At 40.5% G+C, this 12,396-nt stretch overlaps 1 protein-coding gene across 3 annotated transcripts; it reads left to right on the forward strand.

The window, feature by feature from the left end:
- The first annotated feature begins 62 nt into the window (after positions 1 to 62).
- Positions 63 to 11,098, forward strand: Mesr4 (misexpression suppressor of ras 4). Of its 3 annotated transcripts, XM_072906710.1 has the most exons (3): positions 556 to 867; positions 1,097 to 1,173; positions 1,378 to 11,098. In XM_072906710.1, exon 3 carries the CDS (start codon positions 1,406 to 1,408, stop codon positions 7,217 to 7,219), a length of 5,814 nt encoding a protein of 1,937 aa, XP_072762811.1. In that variant the 5' UTR covers positions 556 to 867; positions 1,097 to 1,173; positions 1,378 to 1,405; the 3' UTR covers positions 7,220 to 11,098. The 3 variants fall into 3 exon arrangements, with proteins under 3 accessions (XP_072762810.1, XP_072762811.1, XP_072762812.1); XM_072906709.1 differs by lacking the exons at positions 556 to 867; positions 1,097 to 1,173 and adding an exon at positions 63 to 471; XM_072906711.1 differs by lacking the exon at positions 1,097 to 1,173.
- The last annotated feature ends 1,298 nt before the right edge of the window (positions 11,099 to 12,396 follow it).

Here is a 12,396-nt window from a genome sequence, read left to right on the forward strand (position 1 = left end):
ATCGTCGTTCGAGATTTCGCGCGGTGGTGGTCCTAAGCAACGGACAAGCGGAGCAAGACATTGGCACTCGCACTCGCTTGTCACCCATTGTATATCCAAGTTAAATCCACGGCGGCAGCAGCAGCAGCAGCAACTACAATAGTAATAGCCGTAGCGTCATTCGCCTGAACTGTCAGTTCACCTACGTCCGCTCGTGATCCGCGGACTAACCTTCTCAGGACGGTCGTTGGAGCGAGCCATGGCACGGTCGCTATGACAAAAGGTGGCATCACTGGGTACGTGTTGGAGGTTGGAAGCACGGACGTTAGAGCGCCCATTGATATGACGCCATTTTACTAACCTTTCTCGTCGTGTCTATCGCGACCAGCGAGTCGAGGCAGCGTCGAGGCATCAACTACGGGTTACGTGTCGTGTTTTCACGCGGCCACCATCGCTATCGAATAATTGGCTCGGTTTCACGCCCTGTGAGAAGTAAGTATAACGTTAGTCACGTCTCTCTCTTTCTCTCTCTCTCTCTCTCTCTCTTTCTCTCCCTCCCTCCCTCCCTCCCTCTCTACGAATGCCCGCGCTCGAGAGTCATCCTCGCGCGCATCCAGCATTTTTGTCACTCGTGTTCCTAGCGTCGTTTCTTGGCCCACGCCAAGGATTGTCGTAGTATTTTACGGGAAAGGCGGGGAAGAAAAAGTGTTTATCGGTGATAGATTTTACCGGCGATTCCTCTCTCGTCCCGTCGTCGCCAGGATATGAAATAAAGGACGGTGTCCCTTAAATCGCTACCGCATTTTCTTGGAGGTTGGCAATTTTGTGCGATCGCGAAATCGGACCTGGTGGCGGTGAGGTTTTTCCGTATTTTTCTAAATGCTACAGGTAACTGTATATCGAGCTTGTGATATTTTTTTTTTTTTTTTTTTTTTTTTTGTTTTTTCTACAAGACCAAAATCTCACGTGTAGAATTAAGAGGGATTATTTTCGGTGAAACACCGCCTACGCATTATTATGTGCACGTTGCGACGCAATAAACATCAATTATCTCAATTTCGATGTCCGAATGAGATTTCTAATGAAAATGCATTAATATGCTGTTTCTATATTTTAGGAAATTTTTGATCACAGATAACTTCAAGTTTTTACTCTACGTCACCTGATACTTTTGGAATATTTCTTTTAATAGTGGTAGATATATTTGTGTTATTGCTAATTGCATTATTATTATTTTATATTTATTTATAATATCATTATTATTATATATTTTTATTATTATCGATTTTTCATGCTTTGGATTTTGATAATTTACATGTACATGTATCTTACATGGTATGGGTATGTATGAAAAAAAAAATAAATGTGTAAATGTAACTAATTAATTGTTTGTTTCAGGTAAATCGCTACAACAGTTTGCATTATTATGGAAGATGAGGATGGAGAAGGTAAAATTATAGATATGTGGAATATCTTGGAGGAACAACGACTCAAAGATTCGACATTGGGTAATGCATTGAGACATTCCATCGACGATGTATACACAGATGTAATAGAGGAGAAGCAGCTGATACGCTACAACTCGATTATAGCAAAAGAGTCTGCTAGAAACACAGTAGCAAATCCGAAATTTACAGGCTTCAAAGGCTTCAAGAAACGCATCCTAGCCCAGGCACGGGAGGTACATACCTCCACCCCGAAGAATAGCACCCCAGAAACGCAACATCCTAATGCGAGGGCCGGCAAGGACAGGAGAACGGAAGGGAAACGAGAGCGTAAGATAACGGAATACGCTCAGTGTTTGGGCCTTCAACCATCCGCGAGATACAAATGCTCCAAGTGTCAGGCGTGGTCGGTTTGCGGTTCCAACACGAAACAGAACTCTTGCACCTGTAATCCTAGTATGACACCGATGCCGAGTACCTCCGAGTCGAGTACTCCAATGTCGCACAGCGCCAGCAACTTCAAGATTACGAGGAAGGTTTATCTGTGCGCGGCGTGCGGTACATATTTCGAAAACTGGAACTTATTCTTACATATGAGGGACATACACAAGCGTCACATATGCCTCTACTGCCTCGGCATGTTCGGCCAGGCGGAGAGGCTGTCGTACCATCTGATGAAGAAGCACAACGTTCCGGAGATGGCGTTTACCTCGGTGGAGGATTTCTATAACGCCTTTAAAGGTTCCTGCTATCTGGTTTGTTGCAGCTGCGAGAGGGTTTTCTCGGAGACGGACGATTTTTTCAACCATTATTGTTCATTGGCGTTGAAACAGGACGCGACCGACACTGAGACGCCGGTATGTACCATATGCAGACAGAGTGCGGGTACACACGCGAGTACCTGCAGTTTCGCGCTATCGTCGGACACGGATAGGGAATTGTACGGTTCCGGGACGCCATTATCGGTCGCCGACGCGACGCACGCGGGCAATGCGTCGCCAGCGGCTATCCTCCCGCTGGAGAAAACTACAAATCTCGGAGGCAGGGGTCCACCGAGAAAAATAATAAAACATAACAAGAGCAAGCACAGCGGAGGAGATGGTGCACAGAATTTCCGCCAACAAAGATCCATCGCATCAGCGAAGAAACTAGGCACGAAGACCCCGTGTAACGAGAGCCAACTCAATCGCAACCTCGATATCCAAAGAGAACTAACAAATAATTTACCTAGGGACACAGTTACCGAGACAATAATGGAGGTGTCCAGGTACACGGGCGATTTGTCTGATGAGAACGACGAGAACGATGAGCAAGCAATGAATAAAGACGTGTATAACAATCGTGACAGGGAATTGGCAGAAACGTTGCCGGCTCAAAATTGTCAACTCGATCGCAATGAACCTTACGACAGTGTAACCGAGACTATTATGGAAGTGTCACGTTACATAGGTGAAGATAAAAACGAGAAAGAAGATTCAACGTGTATTACAGATGAATGTACGTCGCGCACAGGTGAAAAAATGAATATCGAAAACAACGAAATGTGCGATAAAAGCGATATTGACTTGGCGCGTTCGAGCAGTTCAAGACCACCTAGTCCAGCACAATGGAAAACCGAGGAGACCAGGGACACCAAAACAAATGCTACGACGTGCGACCCTGATATTGAGGCTGAATTTCACGCGTATAATAGTCCGGAAAATGCGCAAAGTCCTGTCAATCGATCGCTATTTAGTCCGCAACACGAATCACATGCGTTGGATCCGCAATCCAAAGAAAAGGAACATGTCGATAATATTGAAAAGAACGAGGAAGAAAAGCCAGTTAAGCCATGCGCCGCTGAATCTCAAGCTTCGGTCTCGTTTAACGCTGTTGTCACTTCTGACACGAGTTTGGTCATCAAGATTTGCAACAGAAATTCACAATTTAGCGTTGCAACCACCACTACCGTGAGCAAAAAGTCCGAAGAGAATAATAACGCCCAAGGATCGACATCGAACAAAATGTTAAACGGTTCGAAAATGGAAAGAAACATCAACGGCGGTGACGAAGCGAATAACATGCTGGACGATAGCGATTCCGACAGCGATAAACTGGCGGTAGTGGATAGCAATCCGGAGGAAGATGAAGAAGCGGAAGACGGTGAGGAGGTTGAAGAAGCTGACGAGGAGATGGAAGGTGACAAATGTAATGATGCGAGAGACGACGACGAGAACCAAGGGAATGAGGAAGGAAATGGTGGAATCGGAACTGAAACGAATACTGATCGAGAATCCTTTGCCGTCACACCGATGCCGAGCCACGACGTTGGTATTGAAAAATTCGTTAACAATGATACTGAAGACACGGCGAGAAGTGTTGTCAGCGACCAGACGGACCAGAGGAGAGACGGTACAATTGATGTCGATGGTATCGCATTAGCCGGCGAGGACGCTCCATGTATTGACCTGAATGTTGAAGGTACTTTGGACAGCATGGAGTTGGAGGAGCTGCTAAAACGTTGCATCGAGGCAGCTAGTCCTATCTGCGTTTATTGTAATCATGCGCGACACATAGCTATCAACGGCAAGCAACTGGGTCTGCATATGCTGGCGGAACACAAATTTCAGCCGCAGCATCCCGCGATAATCATACAGATGGAACAGTTCACCACACGAGTGAGGAGGTCTCTGGACGAGCTCGAGTTTCGCTACTTCAATCTAAACACCTATACTAGTACGGATGGCACGTACAATGTTCCGGCAGTGTTGATATACGAGTGCTTTCACTGCAGATTCCATTCCGCGATACACAAGGAATTGTATCTGCACAATCGAAAGATGCACCAGAAAACCATATTGATTTGCATAATGTGCAAATCGACATTTTATAGTTATAGTGAGCTGTTGTGCCACCTGTGTCCCGGTGTTTACTCGCCAAACGTGAACCTGCGATACCGTTGCTGCCTCTGCTCGGTGGCCAGTCTCCCATCGGCGTTTCGACTCATGGTGCACCTGCGCAAGCGTCATCACGTCTGCGACGTCTGTCTAGAATCTACCGGGAACCAACAGCGTCTCTCGAACCACGTATGGAAACATAAGCTACACCATTTGTGCTACAGATGTGGCATTGCCTACCGCAACAAACCGGACATCACGAAACACCTGTTTTGGAAACACGGCACGGAGAGTGTTCTGTGCCGGAAATGCCTGCAGAAGAAATGGCCACACATATATCACTTTTGTATACCACCCACGGCGTTCGTCTGCGAGGAGTGCGGCTTGAGCTTCGGTCGCGCAGTGGCACTCAAGGTACACAAAAGACTGCATTCGGGTGACTCGCCGTATGGTTGCGACGAATGCACAGAACGTTTCATATCGCGGAAACTCCTAGCTAAGCATCAAGCGGCTCACAGAGAACCAAAGTCAAAAGATATCGATGTGAATATGATGGAGATAGTTCATACTCCACCTACGGAAAGAGATGAAAAATCGGACATAGTGGCGTCGACCATTGATGGGATTGCCGTGGTCGGAACGGGAGTCACGGGTGTCGAAACTACGAAGAATGTCAAAGAGGCTGTGAAAAGGGTAGTCGACGTGTACGATCTGCCTCCGCTGAATTTGTCGTCCGAAAGCGACACGGATAGCGAGGAAGAAAAGGTCGCTTCCACGGAGAAACTGCTAGAAAAAGAAAAAATCGCCGAAGACGCAGCGGAAAAGAAAACCACCGAAACCACCGAAGAGCTGTCTGTTGTCGTCGCCGATGATGTTGCTGCACTGAACAACGACATAGTCGAAGTTGAGCGAAACGAGGAGGAGAAGAAACAGGAGGCACGCATTATGGATGGTATATGGGACAACTTCAAGACATATGCCGCCAGTCTGGACGTAGAGGAGTCTGCCAAGAACATTGCGTTAAAGGAGAGCGTACCCGAGACCGATGCCGCGTATCTGAGAAGTATTATCTTCGCCGACCACGACTATTTCGTAGTGTATTCCTCTGATAAGGAGAAGAACGACGAGGCTCAAGCGATTTCCAAGGACGATGACGTAAAGGACGAATGCGACGGAGTTAAATCTAAAAGGAGTCCGTCACCCGGTACGCCAAATCGTAACGCCGGATGCGATAGCGACGCGAATAAACGAAAAGCAAAGACTCCTAAGAAGAAGAAGAGAAGCGGTAGCACGTCATCCACGAGTGATTCCTCGAGCGATACTGATTCGAGCAGCTGCTCGTGCGGCACCAACTGCAGCTGCAGCAGTTCCTCTTCTGGCAGCTCCTCCAGTTCTAGCAGCAGTTCCGATTCTGATAGCTCCACGTCTGAGAGTTCACCTAGGAAGCAATCGAGCAATCGTAAAGAAAAACATAGTAAGAAAGAGAAAGAAGCCGCGCCGGAGGACAAATTGCAATCCGTCGAGCCGGAGAACAAGCCGGAGGTCACGGTAGAGAACGGTCTGGTGATCCCCGAGATAACGAGCGAGCCTCCGACAATCGTGGCAAAGCCGTTGTTGCGGGAATCCGATTTGGAAACCGAGGAGACGGAGACGGACGAGGACTTTTACGACGAACATCCGCAATTGCTTGCCAATAAATTATTGTCGGAGAAACGCAATCAGTTACAGGTATTGGCCGCTGTCGCACCGGCGTCGGCCCCGATCCCAGCGTTGACACCAGCAATGGAACAACCATCGACACCACTCAACAACGGCATTTTGGATGCGGAAAAGGCGTTACCGGAGCCAATCGTGATGACCACCGAGGATCATCAGCAACCACAACAACAGCAGAAGAGAAAAACGAAGACCAAGAAACGACGAAAGGGTGAGAGAGGCGGTAAACGTAATGCTACTACAACAGTTTCTACAGTGGAATCGATCAAGCTAAACATTCCCAAGACGTTTTACCGGAAAAATCCGGGATTCGTCGCATCATCATCACCAGCAATGCTGCATCCCAATAGCAGGTCCTCGACACCGAACCAACTGCCGGCTGTCACATGCAACGATCACTACAGCAGTATTGGCGGTGCAATGGAGATGATGCAGCAGCAGCAGCAGCAGCAACACACATCGATTACTACCGTCATCGGCGTGCCAAATCAGCATATCAGTGCCAGTGGGCCGGAGACGGAGAACAAGAGGGTTTCCAAAAGGAAACGCGTGCCGAAGCGATTTTATGGCGATTCGAGTGATGACGAGCCGCAGGACAAGCATCCAGCGTTCAGTAGATGGCGGAAGGTTGAGGTTTCCGCCAGCCCGTTAACCTTCGCATCGCCACCGCCGCCCCCACCGCCGACAGCGATGACATCGCCAAACCCGAGATCGATCGTATCCCCCAGATATTCCTCGGGTGGCAAGACAATTACGCAGACATATGGAAATAGGTCCCAGGTAGTTCAGATGGAGCAGGTAGCTAGCCAGCAGCAGGCGGTCCTACCCGAGACGTTGCCGCGCGTCATCGCGCCAGCGTCCGCCACCGAATCTGACGATCCTGCGGAGAGCAGCAGTGACAGTAGCGAGTCGGAGGATCAGACGGAGGATCAGACGAAGATTAACCAGATGAAGAACAACCTGACGATGCCGCCGAGTATAAACGCGTCGGCCGTGGAGCGGCCTGGCAAGATTTATTGTTATTGCCGTTGCCCGTATGACGAAGTGTCGGAGATGATAGCCTGCGACGGCGAGGACTGCCGCATCGAATGGTTCCATTTTGAGTGTGTCGGTATAATGGTGCCGCCCAAGGGCAAGTGGTATTGTCCGGATTGTCGGAAGAAACACGGTATTGTACAGAACAATGAGGAGTATTGCGATTGATAGTAAGATGATACAAACGGGACAATGATGATGAGCGACGGCGTACTCTAATTACTAAATTCGAATCAATCGGTGGAGAAATCGTTGCTTTTAGGTGTAATATTAGAATTTTCCTTCTTTCTTTTTTTTCCACGAAAAGGAGAAAAAAGATACTACACACTGTTCCATGTTGATATTTTTCTTAAGCCGATATGTAGACAATGTTTGTACATACTTGTGTAAATACGTCCTAGAGTTTGTAAGAATGAAAACATGAGGTTTTTGTGTACATTTTTTTGTATTTCTTTTAACGACGGCGCCATGTATAAATATAATGAAGTAGGAATGTAGATAAATAGATAAACACACTGATAGGTAGGATAGATAGGTAGGCAGATAAACAGGCTGATAGCGGATGCTGACGATGGTGCAAAATCATAGGAATCTTCATAAAGACAGGACACAGCGTTTTACGAATTTAAAATTTGCATCTGATAGCGATTGTCACGTGGCACTGCTGATGACATTTGCATTGATCTTAGCTGTTCTCGTTGCGTCAATTCTCGCATTTTTTCTTTTTTTTTTTTTTAGTTTCACAAAAGTATTATAGGTCATCTACAATGGCCGTAGAACGTAAGGTCGCAAATTGACCAATTTTCGAAAATGCTTGACTGTCATTGGTCAATTTGCTTGCGACCTTACGTTCTACGGCTATTGTAGACGAGGCTTTAAATTTCTAATGCTAAATATCTAATTGTCGCGGATGATTGCCAGTTTTTTCTTTCTGAAACTTTTATAAATTTTTAAATCGTTAAATTTATTAAGTTTGTATCATTAATCATTAACTGTTCTCTTTAACAAAATGGCTATGTTCGAATTGTAGCGCTTCCTTAAAGCGGTTGTACCTGTTGAGAGGTGAATCTTTCCTTGCTTCTAGTCTACCATGAGGTAAAATATACCTTGAAGTGAAAAAGTTATTCTTTCAGCAGCCGAAACAGCCCTTCCGTCGACAGTCTTGTGTCACATCGAACAGCCGATTAATTATATCGACGCTTGTATATTGCATCAATGAGATTTACAAACGTGTTTAATTAAATTGGAAAGCAGGCGCCATTTTTCAACCATGAGAATAATCTATTAATAAAACAACGATGTGCGGAAAGTACTGTTAATATTAGAAACTACGAGGAACTTCGTGAATTTACTGAAAATTTCGCTTTAAACAGTATTATAGGATATATACGAGGAAACGTGTAACCATCATGTTTATATATATATATATTCCAATTTCACAGTCAGTTCGTATACATATATACAAGGTGTTCAAAGTTAAACGATAGTTCTATTCATAGAGTATGCGAAGTTTAATTATTTAACTTTGAAAAACCTTGTTATATACAAGCTGTCCTGTAATTGGGCGAAAAACCTGCTAATAACAGACTCTCATTCGGGATCATTCGGAGCCGATTTTTCCTCAGCGATGATACGAGAGACGTCGTCATTTCTTGCAAGTTTCCAATTTTTATTTTAATATATATCTTTGTAATTAAGCTTTAAATTAAAATTTTATTAAAGTAAACTCTATCTGCAATTAACTGAAGAATGTAGTTTTAACTTTAAAAATTTTAATTTGCAAAAAACGCCTTTTTTTTTAATCGCTTATAATTCGGAAATTATTGATGCCTCGACATTTTCAATGAGGAAAAATCGTCTCCAAATGATCTCAAGAATCTACATTAGCAGACTATTCAACAATTACAAGGCACCATATATATATATATATATACATGAAATTCGGAAGTGTATATAAAATAGAGAACATGAATGTATATATATTCATGTGTATGTGTACATGTGTGTATGTATATATATATATATATATATATATATATATATATATACATATATAAACACACACACTCACATACATGCACCCGTAAAACTGATAATACCACTGGAAAAGTGATGGTTCTATGAAAAAATAAATTAAAAATATAAAAATTTTTTATATGAGATTTCATTTCCGAGAAAAGACTTTGAAAATTGGAAAATTAATAATAGCATACTTTTTTTAAGCTTAATTGGCGTGATTGTTTAAATTATATAAAGATATACATATTTTCTTTATTGAAAAAAAATAATGTTTATCTAAATATTTTTTTTTCATGTACAATATTTTTCTTTAGTGTAAATTATTTTAACTCGTTAAATCATTTTAATTTGTGTTATTAAATGAATAATAGTTGTATGTTTACATGTTAATAATCACTCTCGAGACGAAAAAATTTAAATATGAGAAAAATTATTTAAATGAAAAAAACCAAATATATTATCGATGTTCCAAATTGTAAAGTTGATTTTTCTCGAAAACAAAATCTTATGTAAAAAAATTTTGTTGTATGTTTTCGATTAATTTTTGCATATAGAATCCTCGTCAAATCTGTTTGAACAGATTTTGGCAAATGTCCGCTACAAATTTTGTCAGCAGAAAGGCTATAAATTTATTTACAGAGTCCATTAATTTCGATTATGTCTGTCGACAGACTGTCAGCAAAACTAAAATAGAACCTGCTGATATAAGGCCTAAACATAAAGATTATCGTAATCGTTACCTACAGAATCGTAAACATAAATCATAAACGTAAGTTAATGTATAGTGATTGAGGTAAACGTATAGCTATTACATATTCAATATGCGATGGATATGTTTACGTCAATCTTTGATTTATATTTACAACTCTGTCGGGAATGATTGCGACTTTGCGAGTCTTTGTGCTTCAAATCCTCAACATACATATACAGGGTGTCTCTATAGATATAGAAAGCATAGACACAGTTCGTTTGTTTTAGACTTATTGATAGACAAGGTAACGTAACAAAAGAAACACTTGACGGATTGCTTCTCTCTTTTTATTGGAAATAAAGAGCGCGAGTTAAATAATCTTTATTATATTTTTTTTTTATTCGACCAAATACATCATATAGATTGAATGAAGACTATGCTTCCTGTATCTCAAAAGAAAAGAACAATATTTTGGCAGATGATAGTATCAACCATTATAAGGAAGAAATCATTATAGAAAAAAGTTTCTCAATATATTTTAAATAATTCTCGTGTGCGAGATTGACAGCGCTCTCTCTCCCCCCCCCCCTCTTCCCTTTTCCCTTTCTTCTCTTCATCTCCATCCTTCTCTTTTTTTTTCTCCTTTTTCTCATCTCTAATTTCTTCTCTCTTTTACGCACTTTGATTAAATTTGTGAATAAATGCAGCTAAAAAAAAGCATAGACTGCTTCACTGTAAGTAAAAAATATAAAGTCGTTTGAGTAGTAAACATAAAGCCTGCTATATTTTTCTGTGTCCTCTCTAGTTTTGAAAAAAAAAAGAGAAAAGAAAATATAGTTTGTTAAATATATCACTTTTTTTTTTTTTTTTTTTTTTTTTTCATAATCACTACTATCAGATACTATCTCAAAATATTGATCTTTTCTTTTAAGAGGAATATATTATTGCTGCTTTATTATATCCCTTTATGCAAATCTCGAAGGAATGGATGATGGACAAATGTCGACGGCCACTCTGCATTTCTTCTTTTCTTCTCTTTTAATTTAAGTTGACGTTTACAAGAAATAAACAGTTTCGGTTTTTTGTTTTAGGGTTGCTTCCATCACTTTCGTTTATTTCTCATCTCACAGCAGTATATATGTATATAATATATATATATATATATAAAAAAAAAAAAAATCTCTAGTACCGCGCGGCTACGGATAATCATCATGTTGGTTTCTCCGATTGTCAACTTCAGTTTCCTCCAATGTTTCGATACCCATAATGTCCACGGCAAAATCTTTGTAAGATATTGTCTGTATCATAACGTAACAATACATTACTCTCGACGAGTTTATCTGGTTTATTCTACATTTACTGCCTATATTTGCATATTGTCTATTTTTCAACAAATTTGAGGAGATAATTACTGGCGGAAGAAAAAGGAAATTGAAAAACACGTCTCTTTCCGATGGACTTGACGGCTCCGTCGTTTCCTCGTCAGAAGGCACGAGCAATTTAAGATACGTGTATGCCTCTTCCAAAGTCAACGGTTCACCTGTCACACACAACACCATATATAAATTGAAGAGACAAGTCTCGTTGAGTACTGCAAGTAAAAATTGAATTACTTTGAAAAAAAATGAAAATATATTCAACTTTGTTTCAGTTTATGTATTCAAGATCCAATAATGTAGTGTCCGTAAATTTTGAAACTGTTTTAACATAGAAAAGTATAGATTGTTACATTAATTAATATACAGTATATAATAAATTAATTATAATAAATTAATTTTTAATATTTATTAATAATATTTATATATTATTTGAATATTTATTAATAATTATATATTAATTTTTATTAATTACTCATTAATAATTAATTAATGTACAGTTTGAGAAACAATTATGTTCTCTCTAATTAGAAGCACGAGCAAAAATTAAATTAAGCAGACAGATCATATGGGAATTAAAAATTTGACAGATTATTAATTTATATCAAAATGCAATCAATAATGATATAAAATTACAAAGGTATAGATTTTATACATATTTTTGCGATCAAAGTTGAGTGATACTTAATCCTTTGAGTCACAGCGGATCACCCAAAGACCCACCTTTTTTTTCGTAGTTTTTTTTATTGTTTTAACTACTTTTTTATCAACAAATACCGGATTTTTTGTTTCTACAGAGTCTCTAGAACATTAATAAGTGTAAAAAAAATATAAACAGTCATTAATTGTTAATTGCAAAAATACCATATATAAACAGTCAAAATTAGTACTTTTTTACGAAAAAATGCATTTTCCACTAATCTATTATGACAATAAATACGGCAATTTTTTTATAATCTTAGTACACTCTAAAGTATTTTTCAGAATTTTTTTACAATTTTCCACCGTATTGTTTTTGTTAAATCCTTTTTTTGATAAAAAAATATAAAAAGCAATATTTTCTGTTCTAAATTAAAAGTAACAGTCGTATTCTTTTTTAAATTTTTTCTCTGAAGGTTTTTGTAGATCGCAGAATCTGAATCTAAAGGAAAAGAAATTTAATTTCCAAAATTTAATATAGGGATCCAATATGGCGGAAGTAAAATTTCGTGGATCCGCTATCTTGAATTTTGAAAATCTGACAACGGATTCGTAATCAG

Source organism: Anoplolepis gracilipes, chromosome 14, assembly GCF_047496725.1.
Source record: "Anoplolepis gracilipes chromosome 14, ASM4749672v1, whole genome shotgun sequence".
In the NCBI taxonomy this organism is placed as follows: Eukaryota; Metazoa; Arthropoda; class Insecta; order Hymenoptera; family Formicidae; genus Anoplolepis; species Anoplolepis gracilipes.

What these genes read in the sequence shown, in the direction of transcription:
- Mesr4 (XM_072906709.1), top strand. Translation starts at nt 1,406, where the DNA reads ATGGAAGATGAGGATGGAGAAGGTAAAATTATAGATATGTGGAATATC.